We start from the raw sequence: 21,259 nt of genomic DNA, 5'->3' as shown, positions 1-21,259 counted from the left end.
GCCCCTTCAAAAGTCAGCCAACTTTCTTCCGGGCGAATATTGTTAATCATACCTTTGGTTTAGCTTGACCGAGTTACGCCGTTTAAAAGTTCTTACACAGTGTGAAGTCGGCACTTTTGATGCGGTTTTGGAGGGAATTTGCAGAACGACTAATTGCGTCATTAAAACGAGAATATACTTTTTAAATTGGTTGGACATAAATGTATGATTTCAAGACTCATGTATAATATCAGACATATGTTGTGTTCCCATCCCTGACTTTATTTGACTGCATTTGTTTATAATATTATACGGTGACTGATGTTACAGTACGGTGGTGTATTGTTAAATTAATCACCATAGCAAGTTAATGGGACATCCTGGGTGTGTTTCATCCTAATGCTGTATTGCATCAGCTGTCAACAAGTCATTTACATCCCCTCGCATGAGATTATTTGCTCTGAAAGATTTTGCCTGCAATGGTTGTCATTTACCAGCCACATGTGCCTGGTCTCATTGAGTTTCTATCAGTTAATCACTGCATTACCTTTAAAGGCCTACTGAAATGCGATTTTCTTATTTAAAAGGGGATAGCAGGTCCATTCTATGTGTCATACTTGATCATTTCGCGATATTGCCATATTTTTGCTGAAAGGATTTAGTAGAGAACATCGACGATAAAGTTCACAACTTTTGGTCGCTGATAAAAAAGCCTTGCCTGTACCGGAAGTAGCAGACGAGTAGCGTGACGTCACAGGTTGTGGAGCTCCTCACATCTGCACATTGTTTACAATCATGGCCACCAGCAGCGAGAGCGATTCGGACCGAGAAAGCGACGATTCCCCCATTAATTTGAGCAAGGATGAAAGATTTGTGGATGAGGAAAGTGAGAGTGAAGGACTAGAAGGCAGTGGGAGTGATTCAGATAGGGAAGATGCTGTGAGAGGCGGGTGGGACCTGATATTCAGCTGGGAATGACTAAAACAGTAAATAAACACAAGACATATATATACTCTATTAGCCACAACACAACCAGGCTTATATTTAATATGCCACAAATTAATCCCGCATAACAAACACCTCCCCCCTCCCGTCCATATAACCCGCCAATACAACGCAAACACCTGCACAACACACTCAATCCCACAGCCCAAAGTACCGCTCACCTCCCCAAAGTTCATACAGCACATATATTTCCCCAAAGTCCCCAAAGTTACGTACGTGACATGCACATAGCGGCACGCACGTACGGGCAAGCGATCAAATGTTTGGAAGCCGCAGCTGCATGCGTACTCACGGTACCGTGTCTGCGTATCCAACTCAAAGTCCTCCTGGTAAGAGTCTCTGTTGTCCCAGTTCTCCACAGGCCAATGGTAAAGCTTGACTGTCATCTTTCGGGAATGTAAACAATGAAACACAGGCTGTGTTTGTGTTGCTGCAGTCGGCCGCAATACACCGCTTCCCACCTACAGCTTTCTTCTTTGCTGTCTCTATTGTTCACTGAACAAATTGCAAAAGATTCACCAACACAGATTTCCAGAATACTGTGGAATTTTGCGATGAAAACAGACGACTTAATATCTGGCCACCATGCTGTCCCAAAATGTCCTCCAAAATCCGTGACGTCACGCGCTGACGTCATCATACCGAGACGTTTTCAGCAGGATATTTCGCGCAAAATTTAAAATTGCACTTTAGTAAGCTAACCCGGCCGTATTGGCATGTGTTGCAATGTTAAGATTTCATCATTGATGTATAAACTATCAGACTGCGTGGTTGGTAGTAGTGGGTTTCAGTAGGCCTTTAAACACTGGGAATTGGCAGGCATCATTCATTTTTTTGCCTTTTTAACTTTTTCTGCGAGCAGACCAGTCATGCACTCATGCTGTCATGCAATTTTACTTTGCACAGTTGCAGTTACAGAAGACCCAGTATTTGCAACTAGGGCAGAATCGTGGACAGTACTATGGAGGCTCACTGCCCAATGTCAATCAGATTGGAAATGGCAACATTGACCTGCCTTTTCAGGTGAGCCCTCAGCCTTTTCTCGGCTGGTTTGTTTTTGTCCAAAGAAGCAAAAATAATACAATGTATTAGATTGGCATCAATGCTGTAATTTAGAATCAGTTAAGTCTTATGGTAGATTGGACTTTGATATTAGGTAGTACATGTTTTAGAAATGCAAATTAGTTACTAAGGTGGACCCAATAGTGCAAGATGTGCATCAGTGCAGTGGAATTTGGCTGCAAAATAAATCAAAATGTCATTGCTTGTCATGGCTTTCCATTCTAAGATACATTTGCCAGCTCAAGCATCAGTATGGGGGGGCCCCATGGCTTGACTCATTTTGAAATGAACACATTTACACCATTAATCCTGAGACCTTTATGGTACGAGCTTGTTGTTGTGTGAGCAAGCTGTTTTTACTGCCCTCGGTGACCTATCAGTATGTTCCTCTAGAATTCAGTGCTGGACACCAGTCGCACAACCAGGCACCATGGTTTGGTGGACCGCGTCTACCGCGACAGGAACCGCATCACATCCCCCCACCGCCGACCTCTGTCAGTTGACAAACATGGACGCCAGATATCCTTTTTGAAATGCACCCCAAAGAGGATAGCGTAGAGGGTTTATTAGGACTTTGGACTGTTTAGGTATTTATATAGAGAAAACCTTCAATGACTGGAGGGGGAGGGACATTTAAGTGCGTATGTATTATCATTATCATCATTGTTGGGTCTGTTAAGTGTTGATAGTTTGTCAAGCAGGTGTGTTGAAACCGAAAAATGCATTTTAGCAAATCCACATTTATAATCAAGCACTTTTGTTGATTTTTCATGGACATTTTTCCCCCCCCAATTCTTAGGAGAATCTGCCATGTTGTGTCATGTTATTGCCAATTTAAGGTAGGATCTCTTTACATTATCCCTATATAGTTAAGAACCGAAATGCCCAGTAGGTACTGAGCTGTTAATAGAAATTAGAGAGCACTCAGAGTGACCAAATTTGACCATACATCTTTACACACATTGTTCAAACCAGTACGATTTGATCATAATAATAATAATAATAAGAGATTTTATTTGTAAAAAGCACTTTACATTGAGTAAACAACCTCAAAGTGCTACAGTGTATTTAAAAACAATTATAAATAAAATAAATAAATAAATAGAATAAAAATAAAAAGATAATAAAACTAAATACCAATGATCAAACTAAATACCTCCCTCACTGGCGGTGCAATGAAAAATAGCACAAGTAGCAACACAATGAAAACTACCACACAGACTATATAGATATAAAAATTAAACACTATTGTTTTTCATATGTATTACTATGCTTGGAATCCCATGTGCACACTTTCCCAGGAGGGAGTTAACCACTCCTGCCTTGCGGGATATGGATTTAGTATAAAATATATAAATTAGGGCTGGGCGATTAATCTAAAAATAATCCAAACCGGCGGAAAACTTATTTTGATTATTCCCTCTTTGTAATTTTCTCTTTACTTGTACACCATTCCCTTAAAATACAGTGCTGACTGTGTGTTTACACAACAGGAAGCCAGGTGTCGCAAAGCGTGAAGGTTTGCCAAAAACCCAGCAGAAGAAGTAGCAGCCAAGTAACAATGTTCTATCCAGTCCGCTACACAGAGGCGTCATGGAGGAAAAACCGTGCCAACAATACAATGTGAGCAGCTTGTACCCTAATCAAATTCAGTGTCGAACACACTTCGGCTACAATAAGGACGGTCTCGACCAAAAAGTAGTAGTTCAGTGCATCAAAGCGGTCATATTATGATTTTCTTTTTCTACATTTAGAACACTTCCTTGTGGCCTACTTTGGGAAACATTTTGCATAGATTTTGTTCTACAGAACATCTTCAAGCCGCTTTCTGACTCTTTAAAATGCGCCGTTTTTGTGGACAGTCTTATTTACGTGCCGAAGACCTCCTCCAGGCCAAGCCCCCTTTGACCATGTCTCCACCCCGTCAGCCTTATTGACTACAACTGATTAAAATTGGCGGACTCGTGCAAATGTCTTTGGGTCAACCTCTACTATATATAAAATACGTCACTTAAGTATCATATTTCGATTGGCTTGTTTGGAGCAAGTGTGAATTTTTTTTTATAATGGTCTGAATTCACATTTTCGGGACATGGAGATTCCAAATTAAAAGTTGGTATTGCGTGTAGGTCTCCTTTAACTGAAATCGAGGTAAAAGGTTAAATTAATCGTCATTTAGATTTTTGCCTAGTGTAGATCAGAGTGATATAAATCATTTTTATGAGCGTCTCAATTTTTTGTTCTTTTGCCATGTGCGGATGTGAACCTAACTCTTTCTGTATTCTTTTCACTGCATAAATACGAAACATTACACTTGTATTATTCTTCTACTTTGAACAATACAGAGACGCTGACTCAAGCCTTATTCGTTACTGAAGCCACACCTGTATGGAATTCTGTTATTGATTAGCACTGTTCCCTTTAATGAGCCAAGAGGCATTAAATTAAGCTCCAGCCAATTTTTCATCCCTTCTTTATTAGCCCTAACTCGATTCACATTGACAGCTGCCCCTACAGCTCAGTTTACCTCTCCCCGCCACCGGACACAAGCTGGAGAAGGTAGGCAGTCTACCCTTTGCCATTTTCCAGAATCAAACCTAAGAAAAACACATCTTGCTTCAATTAAATTACATGGAACTCAGCTGTGCACAATATTTGTGATGGGCAAATTATATTTGCAACAGAATAATTGTTCTCATAGCGAGAATCTTGAAAATTCTGTACACTATGCTGCCATGTGGGGTTTAATGGCCACTCATATAGGTGATGTCTCATCTCTCATACAGGACAAATTCAGATTCTGCCTTACACCAGAGCGCCATGAATCCTAAACCCCAAGAGGTGTTTGCTGGTGGATCACAGGAGTTTCAGCCTAAACGAGGTAATGGGTTATGGTTATGGACGGCTAGTAGCACTTTATAGCAGCAGGCCGGCCTCCAGGGCCCCAAAACCCTCCCCCTCTGTTGCGAGTTGTGGTGATTATATGTAACATGTTTATGTGTGCTATGCTAAATGAGGTTTTTTCCCTTGGACTCAGTCTGGACCCCCTCCCGAGGGTCTAGCCTTAGACTGATATTTTTTACTCTCCCCCCCCTTTCCCAATATCACCTTTTTCCCACCTTTTTTAAGGAGCGCCGTAAGTGGCTGATCCGTTGGCGGTCCCGTCTTGTCTCCCTGTAACGTATGTCTGCTCTTAGTGGGACTGTGCCGAAAATGAAATTTCAGTTCTTATGTGTCTTGTACATGTTAAAGAATGGACAATAATAAAGCATCTTGAATCTTGTAACAAAAGATGTACTCACAACGATTACTTTTATTAATTAAGGTCCGATGTTGTCATACACGGCATGATATGGTGTGCGGCAGAGCTATTCAAATTCAGTCCAAAACTTTGGATCCAATCATTTTTGCAGCAAATTTCTAAAAACACTGCGGTGCTCCTGTTGCATAGAAGAACTTGGACCACTGTAAACATATTGGCAGAACCTTGCATTGACATTTTAACCTTGCTAGCAATAATAAAACACAAATTGTGATCAACATAACTGAGGCGCTACTCAAGACACCCTTTTTAAGTCCTTTCCTGTTTGGCAGTTACACATTTTTTGTGGTGTAATTTATGTAACTAAAGTGTTGCTGTTTTTGTTTACTTCAGATGCAGTCAGTAGTCATTTGTTCAACTTCTTTAGTTATACTAGTTGTGTCGTGTGTGTGACAATCATTGGTACTTTAACTTTTTAACTTTTCCTCAAGGTTCCATTTGAGGTCCTTTTATGTTTCATCATTTGGGCTATTTAACTTGTGGCCCGTGAGTACAGTTAAAAAAAAGAAAAAAGTCACATTTTATTTTTGCTGCAGATTCTTAAAACCACTCAAGTGCCATAGAGATGAAGCTTAGCTGAAGCTTAGAGGTGACAGAGCTTTCGCCGTTGCTGCTCCCAAGCTCTGGAACGACCTACCTCTGAGTGTTAGACAAGCCTCCTCTCTTCCTGTTTTTAAATCTCTCTTAAAAACATACTTTTATTCCATGGCTTTTAACACTGAGTGATATCCATCCTGCAATGGCGCCCCATAATACACCTGCTGTGATCCTGTTTTTATGTTTTTATGTTTTTATTAATTCTATTTTAATTATTTATTTTTTATCGTGTTCTGTTTGTGTTGTGTTGTGTTTGCTCGGTACTCGTTTTATCTTTTAACCTGTTCATTGTACAGCACTTTGGCTACCCCTGTGGTAAATTTTAAATGTGCTTTATAAATAAAGTTGATTTGATTTGATTTGACTAGCTTTTTTTGCAAAACATCCCTAAATCCTCCCTCTCACGTCTGCAGCTGGTCCAAAATGCAGCTGCCCGACTTTTAACTAACACAAGAAAAAGAGAGCACATTTCTCCAGTTTTAGCCTCCCTCTAAAAGACTCTAAAAGACTGTTCTCCAGTTTTAGCCTCCCTCTAAAAGACTCTAAAAGACTGTGTCTTTTAGAGTCCTTTTTAAAATGATTTTACTCGTTTTTAAATCCTTACGTGGTCTTGCCCCACCGTACCTCTCTGAGCTGCTCCACCTCTATGCCCCCACCCGGTCCCTCAGGTCAGCTGATCAGCTGATCCTGGAGGTACCCAAAACAAAGCGCAAGCTCAGAGGGGACAGAGCTTTCTCTGTTGCGGGTCCCAAACTCTGGAACGATCTCCCTCTCCATGTGAGACAGGCCCCTTCTTTGGCTATTTTTAAGACCCTTCTTAAAACCCATTTTTATTCACTGGCTTTTAACCCAGCATGAGACTTTAAACTGTTTTTAGCTTTTAACTTTTTGAACTGTTTTTAACTTTTAAACTGTTTTTATCTAACAAACTGTTCTTAGGGTAATTTATATTTGCTTTTTAAATGTGTATTTTTATTTCTGTTTTAAATGTTATTTTTTAGTCTGTCCTTTGCCTCCATTTCTTTGTGGTGTACAGCCCTTTGTTTTTCAACTGTGCTTGTCTTAAAAGGGCTTTATAAATAAAGTTGGTATGGTATGGTATGGTAAAACAGGACAGCGCTCCTGTAACTCTTAACAGAATAAATAAATCAAATGTCCACTGTAAAGGACGCTGGTTCACCTGAATATACAAAATAGGACTGACAGTGAAGGGAGAATCCCGGCCCCTGTTATGTGGTCCCCAAAACAATTTAGTTGAATATCCCTGGTGTACAAAGTAGATCGCCACCTCATTGCAGTTTGGCATTTGCACCCCTTGTATATTCACAATTTATTTTTCTCTGCTTTAAGTTTTTTTTTATGGTAACTCAAATAGAAAGTGGATTACTCCAGCTGTGAATCCGACAGAGGGCGCTGTCTCACAAGTTAATTCAGTCAAAATGTTCTAGCAAGATGTGATGTTTAGCTGCATGTTTTGTAAGTACAATACTGTTTGCCTGTAATTGTCTCGATGTGTAAAACTACATTTAAAATGTGTTATAGAGTTTAAGGCAGTGATTTCCAATAGCTGTGCCGCGGCATATTAGTGTGCTGCGGGAAATTATCCAGTTTCACTCACTTTGTTCATATATCTATGCCAGCGACATATAGCGATAGAACAATTAATTTCTCTTCCGTTAGACGGCGGAATTTATATAATTAATCTGTGTAGCCACTTGTTGCATTGAGACATTTTTGTTTGGACGGGTGACTTTTTCATAATGCAAAATATGTGTCTTGATTGTCCTTGATTGACAGCTTTAGCGTGTAAAAACAAGCATTTTTATGGGTGTCCGTCAACTACCGTATTTTTTGGACTATAAGTCGCAGTTTTTTTCATAGTTTATGTATGTTTTTTTCCTTCTTTATTATGCATTTTCGGCAGGTGCGACTTATACTCCGGTGCGACTTATACTCCGAAAAATACGGTACTCGTAGTTTTTCGCCATTCACCCAAGGGCCTTATCACGTGACTTTTGCGAATAGTGGAGATCTACTGTACTCTACTTTAGGTGGTCTCATCATTTGTAAAACTAAATATTTATGCAGATGAAGGCTAAATGTAAAACATTACCAGCAAATTTACAAAAAATGTTTGTCATCACTTCTGAGAATGAAGAGCTTAGAAGACAAGGTCATTTCAAACATCAGTATTTAAGGACAACTTTAAAACAAATGTGTATATCAGTGGTGGGGGTTAAATTATGGAATTATCTTTACAATGAGATAAAAGATTGTAGAAATATATAAAGACAGAACAATAAGATCATATGGACAGCCGTAAGTGTTTACATTTTGCTGTATATTTATTATTTTTTTGTCTGGTTTTGTATTTGTTTTGTATCATCCCGTGAGGTGTATATTATTTTTTGTTCGGTTTGTACTTCATGAAGTTTTTGCACTTGTTGGTTTTTTTTTGTGTGTGTTTTTTGTTTGTTTCATTAAATTTGGATGTATTTGTTTGGTTTGTATGCTTGTGAATCTGGGCTATTCATTAACTACTTAATATGTTGAAGGGGGCAGGAAATGTAATATTTTCTTCATCCTGTTCCTTCTCAAGCATAGGTGTGTCAATATGTGTTTTGTTGTTAGAGTTTAATTGTCTATTGATCAAAAATGCACATCAATGAAGGAGATAAATGAAAAAAAAAGAAAAATAAATGATGCAACTTGCTGTTTCTGTATGCTGCTTCTGTACTTAGCTTCCTCCAAGGGAGTGAAATCTCTGAATGGAGCTGACTCAAGGCGATGGAGAGAAGCCGATCAATATTTCACTGATTTTCCACGTTTTGTGTGTGAAGAAGCCCTGATGTTGTGAAACCCAAATTGGTTGGCATCCAGCCAGTAGGCCTGCCGGTCACCTTGCTATTAATAGGCTCCCTGGAATCACAGCACCGTATTCTGCCTGACTTGCTGGGGATATTGATGACTCATTTCCTGCCCTGATGTGAAGCGTTATGTGTTTTGCAACTGTGTCTGGCTGTTTGACTAATTAGTAATACTGCTCACAGTGCCCGGGATGGAGAGCCCGGAGTCGAACGCTGACAAGGAAGCACAGAAACAGCTATGGGATGATGAGAAGGTACTGTGGGAAAAGTGAAGGGGTGTATATTTTTTGTTACTTTAGTGTTAAATATAGACAAAGCTTTAGTTGGGAGTTTGAGGTTTGTCTTGTCTGCAGGAGGATTCACCAAACCCCAACCCATGTGATGTACCAGGAATTAAGTGAGTGTCTTTCATACAGTGCATGATCTTCTTGTAAGTGTTGGATTGCTGCTTCCTTACTAATTTCAGAGGACTTTTTCATGACTGATTCAAAAATGTTTTTATTTTCATTGTAGTATATTCCCATCACCAGACCAGGAACTGAACCCATCAGTGCTGCCCGCTGCACACAATACGGGCGGCTCGTTGCCGGATCTTACCAACATTCAGTTCCCTCCCCCACTGTCCACTCCACTGGACCCTGAAGACACAGTGTCCTTCCCGTCCCTCGGGTCGTCCAACAGCACAGGCAGCCTGACCACCAACCTCACCCATCTGGGCATTAGCGCGGCCAGCCATGGTAACAACTGCATGCATTTTAATTAGGGATGTCCGATAATGGGTTTTTTGCCGATATCCGATATTCCGATATTGTCCAACTCTTAATTACCGATACCGATATCAACCGATACCGATATATACAGTCGTGGAATTAACACATTATTATGCCTAATTTGGACAACCAGGTATGGTGAAGATAAGTTCCTTTAAAAAAAAAAAAAAATAAGATAAATAAATTACTGCGATGAGGTGGCGACTTGTCCAGGGTGTACCCCGCCTTCCGGCCGATTGTAGCTGAGATAGGCTCCAGCGCCCCAGCGACACCAAAGGGAATAAGCGGTAGAAAATGCATGGATGGATAAATAAATTAAAAACATTTTCTTGAATAAAAAAGAAAGTAAAACAATATAAAAACAGTTACAAACCCCATTTCCATATGAGTTGGGAAATTGTGTTAGATGTAAATATAAACGGAATACAATGATTTGCAAATCATTTTCAACCCATAATCAGTTGAATATGCTACAAAGACAACATATTTGATGTTCAAACTGATAAACATTTTTTTTTGTGCAAATTATCATTAACTTTAGAATTTGATGCCAGCAACACGTGACAAAGAAGTTGGGAAAGGTGGCAATAAATACTGATAAAGTTGAGGAATGCTCATCAAACACTTATTTGGAACATCCCACAGGTGAACAGGCAAAATGGGAACAGGGGGGTGCCATGATTAGGTATAAAAGTAGATTCCATGAAATGCTCAGTCATTCACAAACAAGGATGGGGCGAGGGTCACCACTTTGTCAACAAATGCGTGAGCAAATTGTTGAACAGTTTAAGAAAAACCTTTCTCAACCAGCTATTGCAAGGAATTTAGGGATTTCACCATCTACGGTCCGTACTATCATCAAAGGGTTCAGAGAATCTGGAGAAATCACTGCACGTAAGCAGCTAAGCCCGTGACCTTCGATCCCTCAGGCTGTACTGCATCAACAAGCGACATCAGTGTGTAAAGGATATCCCCACATGGGCTCAGGAACACTTCAGAAACCCACTATCAGTAACTACAGTTGGTCGCTACATCTTTAAGTGCAAGTTAAAACGCTCCTATACAAGGCGAAAACCGTTTATCAACAACACCAAGAAACGCCGTTGGCTTCGCTGGGCCTGAGCTCATCTAAGATGGACTGATACAAAGTGGAAAAGTGTTCTGTGGTCTGACGAGTCCACATTTCAAATAGTTTTTAGAAACTGTGGACGTCGTGTCCTCCGGACCAAAGAGGAAAAGAACCATCCGGATTGTTATAAGCGCAAAGTGTAAAAGCCAGCATCTGTGATTGTATGGGGGTGTATTAGTGCCCAAGACATGAGTAACTTACACATCTGTGAAGGCGCCATTAATGCTGAAAGGTACATACAGGTTTTGGAGCAACTTATGTTGCCATCCAAGCAACGTTACCATGGACGCCCCTGCTTATTTCAGCAAGACAATGCCAAGCCACGTGTTACATCAACGCGGCTTCATAGTAAAAGAGTGCGGGTACTAGACTGGCCTGCCTGTAGTCCGGACCTGTCTCCCATTGAAAATGTGTGGCACATTATGAAGCCTAAAATACCACAACGGAGACCCCCGGACTGTTGAACAACTTAAGCTGTACATCAAGCAAGAATGGGAAAGAATTCCACCTGAGAAGTTTAAAAAAATGTGTATCCTCAGTTCCCAAACGTTCACTGAGTGTTGTTAAAAGGAAAGGCCATGTAACACAGTGGTGAACATGCCCTTTCCCAACTACTTTGGCACGTGTTGCAGCCATGAAATTCTAAGTTAATTATTATTTGCAAAAAAAAAAAAAACTTTATGAGTTTGAACATCAAATATCTTGTCTTTGTAGTGCATTCAACTGAATATGGGTTGAAAAGGATTTGCAAATCATTGTATTGTGTTTATATTTACATCTAACACAATTTCCCAACTCATATGGAAACGGGGTTTGTACATAGAAACTAGTAATTAATGAAAATGAGTAAAATTAACTGTTAAAGGTTAGTACTATTAGTGGACCAGCAGCACGCACAATCGTGCGCTTACGGACTGTATCCCTTGCAGACTGTATTGATATATATTGATATATAATGTAGGAACCAGAATATTAATAACAGAAAGAAACAACCCTTTTGTGTGAATGGGGGAAGGAGGTTTTTTGGGTTGGTGTACTAATTGTAAGTGTATCTTGTGTTTTTTATGGTAATTTAATTAAAAAAACAACAAAAAAAAAAAAAACGATATAGATAATTAAAAAAAAAACGATACCAATAATTTCCGATATTACATTTTTAACGCATTTATCCGCCGATAATTCCGGCAGGCCGATATTATCGGACATCTCTAATTTTAATAAGTTTTATTGTGAATATTAAAATAAATATTCAATTCAATGTTAAATTTGAAAGACTTTTGCATCTGATTCAGTTTTTGTAGTACGATATTAAGGAAAAATGGAGTTGAAATTATCAGGTTGCAACAGAGATAAAAAATCTGCTCTGTACTGGTCACTTAGTCCAGTGAATACCATGAAGCTGATGTGTGTTGTACACTTTAACTTAGTTCTTTTACCCTCAGGGATCCCTACTTCCTCCCAGCCAAACATGACTCTCTCAGAACAGCGCCGTCAGCCTCCTGTGGTGCCACTTACTCTCACCACGGACCTCCACCTTCAGAATTCTACACAGCAGCTGTCACCCACTCTCTCCTCACCTGTTAACATTACACAGGTGACTTTTTTCATATTTTTTCCCTCAGTGCAATTTAAATTTGACTTGCAAAATCCAATATAACAATCACATATTTATACTAGGGTTGTCCTGGTCTGATATTGATATCGGTTTGATATAAGAAAATAAATAAATAAACGTATCGGATTATATCGGCTTGCATCTAAAATCTCTCATATGTATCGATATTTTAGTCAAGTAATTTTCAAAAGGTAAACATGGTAGGCCATCGTACTAGGAGCTGCACAACAGCTAAGCACAGTAGCACACCAACTAGACATATTTAAGTGTCCTTAATTGAACAATATTGCAGTCTAAAATATGACATTTATCGATATAAACAAGTATTATATAATTATAGTTGCATGTTATTTACAGTATACCAAGTCTCCAAGGCAGAGGCATATTAGAACGTATTCAGTGATAAACGTGTCCTCATCATTCAACTTAGTGCGTCCTAATAATTTATTGTGGTCACTTAGTGTCACCAAAAAACTATTACCACATCACTTCAACTTAATTAAGGACCGCATAAGTCCATTCCAGATGGTTAATAATAAATAGGATAGTGTTTTTAGCTACCTACCATTGTCCTCTGTTTGATTATTTTAATTTAATCAAGACTTTTGTAACATTGCACACTACGAAATAAAAGTATGTAAGATTTGTGCTGAATCAGTATCGGTATCAGCCAATACAGTACTCAAAGCTCCGATATCTGTACATTATTAAAAGCAAAAAAGTTTTATCGGGATGCCCTTAATTTATAACCCTTTCATCAGATTTGTTCTCAATGGCTGCGATCAGGTTTAGTTTTAAAGTGAAGGGGACCAACTGTTAGCATATTATGTGTCAACATGTTTTTGCAAGTACAAATAGCTGTGCCATTTTGTTGAGCTAAAGTAGCTGTTGATCTCATTTATCCATTCATTCTCGATGAAGCTTATCCTGTTCAGGGTCACGTGGAATATGAAGTTAATGACGTGATTCTTCTGTTTCTTCCTTTTGGCCAAAAATTGTATAATCTGTGAATCATTTTGGTAAGGGCAAGGAGTGGTTATTGTCAATAAGCCTGGAATGATAATCAAAAGATCGATTTGATCAAAATCAACTCAACTTTGATAAGGTGTCTGCGTTGTCCCCTCTCAAGATTGTTAGTTCTGTACATCTGTTTCCACGGGTCATTAAAAAGCATTTAAAGTCATTAAATTTTTGAGAGAATTCAGACCTTAAATGGCATTAAAAAGCATTATGTATGATGTCCAGAAGCATGTTAAAAAATTCATTCAATTGAAATTGGTACCAAAAATGACAACAAAACAAACCAAAAGACCCAGTTTTCCTTTTTGGGGGAAAAACACACTTCAAGATGTTTAATATTTATTGAAGCGCAATTTTTCCTAACAAATATTGTGAGTCATTTTTATTTTGATATGTTTACTTATTTAGGAAAATTAAATGATTGACTTTTCAATTACAAAAGTAAAATATACTACTGTAATAAAAAATATGTATTGCGTTTGAAAGGCATTGTTGTTATTATATAATATGAATACATGAGTGCTTAATTTTGCCACAGTTAATGTAAACTTTTCAACCATTCAACATTATTATTGTCAAATGCTTACAATGTTGTCTATACAGACAATTGTATGCTTTTGACTATATATAATAACCGACATGGGCTTTAAAATTGTTTTAGGTTGCATTAAAAAGTATTATATTAGATTTACGGACACCTGCACAAACCCTGTAGCATCTAGCCGCGTTTCTCTACTTTTCAAACACTCCCTTGTGGTCTACATAACACGTAATGGTGATTCTTTGGTCAAAATGTTGCATAGATTGTTTTACAAATAATCTTCGAACTGCTTTGTGACCGTCTCTTCAGAATGCGCCGTTTTTTGGGCTGTCTTATTTACCAGGCTCCACTTCGACAGCGTCTTTTCCCCGTCATCTTTGTAATACTTGTAGCTCTTAGTGCTTTCATAACAAGTCTACTGACAGATATATGTTAGAACTGTACGCTACTTTATATTAGAAATGGCAACAGCGGAGAATGAATGCCCCCACAACAAGAGGATAGAGGAAAAATAAGTAGCTAATTGACTACGGTGCGGACTACAATGGCGGACGTGGTCAAATTTTCGCGACTTATGCAGATCCCAAATACACATCAGCAGGTACCAAAGGGTAAGCAAGGTTAAAATTGCAACACAAAAAGCCAGATAATGTCTCCTAATAGGTGCCATTTGGGGGTCCTTATACACACCCCATAATAATACCCGTATATTGACGCACAGTACGTCTACTACTGTAGCCATAATGCTCCGCATTCCATCAAGCGATGCGGCTTCGCAGCTTACCAAAGTCGTACTAAAACATTTTGACAGATTTTTGAGCGCTATGTGTAATGTTCTATAGTCTCAATGAAACATCAAAGTTTTGGTCTTGCTTGCTTACGGGTGCTTTCTAGAGTAATTTATTGAACAGGCGTCAGTCAACCTGCAGCCCACACTTATCCTATGAGTGACTGCCATTTACAGGTCACACTTATTATTACATCATGTACCAAATAAAATTGGTTCGAGGTCGGTAGGAAACACCAGAATTAATCCGTACATTAGGCGCAACTGTCGATTTTTGAGAAAGAGAAAGGATTTTAAGTGTGCCTTATAGTCCGAAAAATACAGTACAACTGTAAAACAATACTCTTAAGAAATTGTTTTTACAAACATCTCCCGGCTGGCCTGGGAACGCCTCGGGATCCCCCGGGAGGAGCTGGACGAAGTGGCTGGGGAGAGGGAAGTCTGGGCTTCCCTGCTTAGGCTGCTGCCCCCGCGACCCGACCTCGGATAAGCGGGAGAAGATGGATGGATGGATGGATGGAATACGATTTTCATCCTTTCCATCCATTTTCTACGATGGCCCTTTTGGCGTCGTGGGGGGTCTGAAGCCTATCCCAGCTGCACTAGTGTCAGAAGGCGGGTTTCAACCTGGACAAGTCGCCACCTCATCGCAGGGCCAACACAGATAGACGGACAAGCATTCACACTGACATTTACACACTAGGGCCAATTTAGTGTTGCCAATCAGCCTATCCCCAGGTGCATGTCTTTGGAGGTGGGAAGAAGCCGGAGTACCTGAAGAGAACCCACGCAGTCACGGATCCATCGAATCCATCAATTTTCTATCGCTTCCATTCTGGAAACATGTATTATCATGTGAAAATAGAAAATTGAAATGACTAAATTTGAACCTTTAAAGTTGGGGTGCCTAAGTTATATTCTTTAACTTAAAAAAAAAAAAAAATCATATTAACATAATGCAATATATCATAACAGTAATCATTTCGGGTAAAATTGTACGTTTGTGCCTTAAAATGAAGTCTTTTAGTAAATAAAACCACTGAAGACAAAATAATGTGTCTTCGTGCCTGTCAACCCATTCAGATCCAACCACAGGATTTAGAGAAAGGAGGGGTGAGCAGAGCTCACAAAGGACTCTCCTCATTGGCTGACGCAATATATAGTGAAGCGCGTGCACATTGCAAACATGTTTGCAGTAAAGCATGGCTGCCAAATACCCACCTGGAAAGATCGTAATACCTGCGCTTGCTGTTACAGCATATAATGCTAAAAAACACATAAACAGGAAACCGGAGGAAGAAAAGAAAGACGTAAGTCAAAAACACCAAAGAGCCAAAACTTGAATAAATATTGGTCCGGTGTATTCAAGATGGAGGGCATTGCGAGCCAGTCTTGGACTAACTTTGAACACGCAAGTGGCTCTTTTCTTTTTTGCAAGGTAAACAAATCTTACTTTATACTAGGGCTGCAACAACTAATCGATTAAATCGATTAAAATCGATTATAAAAATAGTTGGCGATTAATTTAGTCATCGATTCGTTGGAGCTATGCTAGGCAATTTATTTTTTTATTTTTTATTTTTTTATAAACCTTTATTTATAAACTGCAACATGTACAAACAGCTGAGAAACAATAATCAAAATAAGTATGGTGCCAGTATGCTGTTTTTTTTCCAATAAAATACTGGAAAAGAGAGAAATGTAGCTTGTCTCTTTTATCCGATTATTAATCGATTAATCGAAGTAATCATCGACAGATTAATCAATTATCAAATGAATCGTTAGTTGCAGCTCTACTTTATACTATAGTTTGTGTGTATCTTTTTGCATGGCGACGTGTGTTACCGATAGTCTGCAACAAAATATGAACTCGGGGGGTCCTTTGATTCAACTTCAGACTGTCAACAACCTATGCGTGTGCCCGTACAGCTCTCGTGTGCGATTTCGTGCACTTCCAGAGAGGAGGAGACTGGGAGGGACTATCAGCTAGGTGCGCAGAGAGGGTTGTGGGATTTGCAATTTTAATTCTGCCTGGTGACACAAGATTCAAGTACCCCAGCTTTAAAGGCCTTTATTGCATTTTTTTGTGTTGCGGGTTGGAGTCGGAGTTTCAAGCAAAGTTCCCTCTAATTTTTCATGTGTGTGAGCAAACGCACAAACACCCTGAGCATTCAGTGGAATACAGACGTGCACACTGTGGTCAGACCAGCAGCACATTTGTCTCAAACCTGACAAAACAATTTAAATGTCTTATTATTATAATCAAGTGACTAGTCAATTTCAAGAGATTATTTTCTAATATATGTGATTTGGCCAACTTAGATATTGTTTTTTTTTTTAAATCAGCTATGCACTATAGTATTTTATGCCTGGGTGGGGGTCCTGCTTTGGAAAGATTGTGTACCCCTTTCAGAGATCACATTTAGTTCCCCTTAAAACATTCACATGTTGCATGAGATGAAGTGTTTATTAACTTTCTGTCCGTTAAATAAATATTTTTATTAGCAATTATGTAGTCCTGTAACATCATTTCATGATTAATATCCCAAAAATAACATTCTTAACAAATGACAGTAGAATAAGCACACTGATTGAGGAGTCATAGTAAAACGACCTGAAATGTACACTTTAAGTGTAGTGTTGGAGTTGTCCAACTTTTTGTGTGGCCATAAACGCACCAGTGGCTAATTGCCATAGTGTATGTGTTGGTGCAGGTGAGAGAGAGAACAAGCGGCTGCTGTTGATATAACAGATGACAAAAAGTTGCTTTTGGCTTGGTTTGTACGGTAGACAACGACCAGTTTTGCTAGATAAAAGTATTTTACACATTGTTTTGGTGTGGTTATGGCCGACAAACAATTTTGCTAAATAAAGGGACCGATGGAATTCCTGTCCTCCTTTAAGTGTCTCCACAGACGTTACAATAATTGAAGTGTTGACAAACATTGTTTTATCTGTTGTGGCCGCCTTTCGTCACCTGTTACTCACAGTTGCATTGCAAAATCATACAAAACAAACGATTTGTTTATTTTGTTTAGAGTGGGATTTGATTTTTTGCTTGGCATAGATTTGCTGTGCGCAGAGGACGCGTGAGCAGTGCGCGATTGCGCAGGTGCGCACCTTAGAGGGGACGTTGGTTTCAAGTTATATTTTTTTGTATTTCCTGTATCATATCACTGTGTAGTTTATTCCAGTTGATTTTGAATGAAAGGTGGACTATGCCCTGCACCTGTCACGAGTCCGGCCCAGGACACATACTGTGCTGAAAATAAAAAAAACTATTCACACTCGCATTATCACTGTCGCTTAGTGGAAACCGATCCCGCAGTGGGACTACTACAACTAATCCTGAAGTACTTTGCCGTATGTGGTTCTCCTTTAGGTGTTGCCAACAGAACAACTGACCTTAGAGCAGCAGCTCGCCCAGTTCCCACTTTTCAACCAGCTCACAGCTCAGGTCCAGGCACAGTTGCTCATCGACCTGCAGAAGCAGACGCAGCAGGGCATTCAGCTTATCACCCTGCCGACGCCTCCCTCCACCGGTACAGTTACTGCCACTGCCAGCAGCCCCTCCCCAGACAGCCAGACCTCAGCCAGCATCAGCTCGGTAAGTCACATATACAGTCGCGATCAAAAGTTACTATACACTTGTAAAGAGCATAATGTCAAGGCTGTCTTGAGTTTCCAATAATTTCTACAACTCTTATTATTTTGTGATAGAGTAATTGGAGCACATACTTGTTGGTCACAAAAATAATTCATGAAGTTTGGTTCTTTTATGAATTTATTATGGGTCTATTGAAAATGTGACCAAATCTGCTGGGTCAAAAGTATACGTACAGCAATGTTAATATTTGGTTACATGTCCCTTGGCAAGTTTCACTGCAATAAGGCGCTTTTGGTAGCCATTCCACAAGCTTCTGGTTGAATTTTTGACCACTCCTCTTGACAAAATTGGTGCAGTTCAGCTAAATTTGTTGGTTTTCTGACATGGACTTGTTTCTTCAGCATTGTCCACACGTTTGAGTCAGGACTTTGGGAAGGCCATTCTAAAACCTTAATTCTAGCTTGATTTAGCCATTCCTTTACCACTTTTGACGTGTGTTTGGGGTCATTGTTCTGTTGGAACACCCAACTGCGCCCAATACCCAACCTCCAGGCTGATGATTTTAGGTTGTCCTGAAGAATTTGGAGGTAATCCTTCTTTTTCATTGACCCATTTACTCTCTGTAAAGCACCAGTTCCATTGGCAGCAAACATATACATATTGCTGGGTATTGTGGCCAAAGAGCTAAATTTTTGTTTAATCTGACATCAAATGGACAAAGATAAGACCTTCTGGAGGAAAGGTTTGTGGTCAGATGAAACAAAAATTTAGCTGTTTGGCCACAATACCCAGCAATATGTTTGGAGGAGAATAGGTGAGGCCTTTAATCCCAGGAACACCATGCCTACCGCCAAGCATGGTAGTGGTAGTATTATCCTCTGGGCCTGTTTTGCTGCCAATGCAACTGGTGCTTTACAGAGAGTAAATGGGACAATGAAAAATAAATTCTTCAGGACAACCTAAAATCATCAGCCCAGAGGTTGGGTCTTGGGCGCAGTTGGGTGTTCCAACAGGACAATGACCCCAAACACATGTCAAAATTATTAAAGGAATGGCTAAATCAAGCTACAATTAAGGTTTTAGTATGGCCTTCCCAAAGTGGACAATGCTGAAGAAACAAGTCAATGTCAGAAAACCAAAAAATTTAGCTGAACTGCACCAATTTTGTCAAGAGGAGTGGTCAAACATTCAACCAGAAGTTTGTGGATGGCTACCAAAAGCGGCTTATTGCAGTGAAACTTGCCAAGGGACATGTAACCAAATATTAACATTGCTGTATGTATACTTTTGACGCAGCAGATTTAGTCACATTTTCAGTAGACCCATAATAAATTCATAAAAGAACCAAACTTCATGAATTTTTTTTTGTGAACAAGTATGTGCTCCAATCACTCTATCACAAAAAAATAAGAGTTGTAGAAATTATTGGAAACTCAAGACAGCCATGACATTATGTTCTTTACAAGTGTATGTACACTTTTGATCGCGACTGTACATTCAGCAAACAAATCAGAAGGTGTGTTAAATATCCTACACATGAAGAATGATTGAGGTTGGTATTGTACAATCATATTTCAAGAATCTACAAAGCACGTCACCTTCTATTAGCGAGCATTTCATGACACGTAATGAGTTGAGCTTCATCTGATGCCACCTCAACTCCCATCCTTTTGATAATTGTGTGTTACCGGCATGGAGCTAAGTGCCTGCTAACCCTCTTCCCTCCAACAGTACCGCAATCAGACTGGCTCACCAGCCACTCAGTCTCCAACCTCCCCAGTCTCCAATCAAGGCTTCTCCCCCGGCAGCTCGCCTCAAGTAAGAGCCCACCCACCAAGCCAGCTGCTTTTTGGGGAAGGGCTTCGTTCCTGGGGGGGAAGCTATTTCTTGATAGGCTGCTTTTCATCCTCTTTCATCAACCATTCACCAACCATGCTGTGTCAGCTGCTACATACACATTTCCTCATTGCTACTGTCGCTGTTGTTTACCGTGCATGACATCGCAGCCTTTTGACTTCCTTAAAGACTAATTCATCTTCACCATGTCGTGGCTCGTACTTTAGCAGCTAGTTGGAGCCCGGTTCTCCATTACATCTGCTGTTTACATACACATAAATAACGTGTCTGTCTCTTTTTGGAGAAAGTCATCAGTGTTTCCAGAAAACATTTGGTGGACAGATTAGGGATGTCGCATGTGTTTTTATAATGCGCTTCATGCTCCCACAGCACTAAAAAAGTAACGCAACTTTGCCACAACTCGAAAATGAAGTTGAAATAGACTCTTTTGTCAAGTTAGGAGCTAATTTACATTCATAAAAAGCCGAGATTTTTTAAATGAAATGCAGCCTCAAGTTACCACAAACTACGCCATCATGGCACATGTTAATGCTTACCTCATTATATATTTTCCGTGGTGATATTCCAGTACCTTTCAACGTTCAATGAAGGTGGTCTTAATCAACTGTCTTACGTGGACTCAAAAAAGTGTGTTTTGTTATGTGCATTGAAGGATGCATACAAACAAAAAATGTCAGGAATACTTTTAAGTTCAAATGCACTTTCACAAACTCTTAAAGGGGAACATTATCACAATTTCAGAAGAGTTAAAACCATTAAAAATCAGTTCCCAGTGGCTTATTTTATTTTTCGAAGTTTTTTTCAAAATGTTACCCATCACACAATATCCCTAAAAAAAGCTTCAAAGTGCCTGATTTTAACCATCGTTATATACACCCGTCTATTTTTCTGTGATGTCACATAGTGATGCCGATACAAATAAACATGGCAGATAGAACAGCAAGGAATAGCGACATTAGCTCGGATTCGGACTCGGATTTCAGCGGCTTAAGCGATTCAACAGATTACGCATGTATCGAAACGGATGGTTGTAGTGTGGAAGCAGGTAGCGAAAACGAAATTGAAGAAGAAACTGAAGCTATTGAGCCATATCGGTTTGAA

At 39.5% G+C, this 21,259-nt stretch overlaps 1 protein-coding gene across 1 annotated transcript in view; it reads left to right on the top strand.

Annotated features, from left to right (window-relative positions):
• The window catches only part of crtc1b (CREB regulated transcription coactivator 1b), a 39,303-nt gene that overhangs the window by 7,191 nt on the left and 10,853 nt on the right, over window positions 1–21,259 (top strand). The window contains exons 2-11 of the mRNA XM_072914648.1: window positions 1,891–2,007; window positions 2,440–2,567; window positions 4,546–4,605; window positions 4,833–4,927; window positions 9,016–9,086; window positions 9,186–9,229; window positions 9,346–9,569; window positions 12,174–12,325; window positions 18,077–18,301; window positions 20,033–20,119. Coding sequence (XP_072770749.1) covers window positions 1,891–2,007; window positions 2,440–2,567; window positions 4,546–4,605; window positions 4,833–4,927; window positions 9,016–9,086; window positions 9,186–9,229; window positions 9,346–9,569; window positions 12,174–12,325; window positions 18,077–18,301; window positions 20,033–20,119 — 1,203 coding nt within the window. The remainder of the gene's footprint in view (window positions 1–1,890; window positions 2,008–2,439; window positions 2,568–4,545; window positions 4,606–4,832; window positions 4,928–9,015; window positions 9,087–9,185; window positions 9,230–9,345; window positions 9,570–12,173; window positions 12,326–18,076; window positions 18,302–20,032; window positions 20,120–21,259) is intronic.

Source organism: Nerophis lumbriciformis, linkage group LG14 (genome assembly GCF_033978685.3).
Source record: "Nerophis lumbriciformis linkage group LG14, RoL_Nlum_v2.1, whole genome shotgun sequence".
Taxonomy (NCBI): domain Eukaryota; kingdom Metazoa; phylum Chordata; class Actinopteri; order Syngnathiformes; family Syngnathidae; genus Nerophis; species Nerophis lumbriciformis.
Note: the sequence above shows the minus strand (reverse complement) of the source record. Positions and strands in the feature narration are given on the sequence as shown.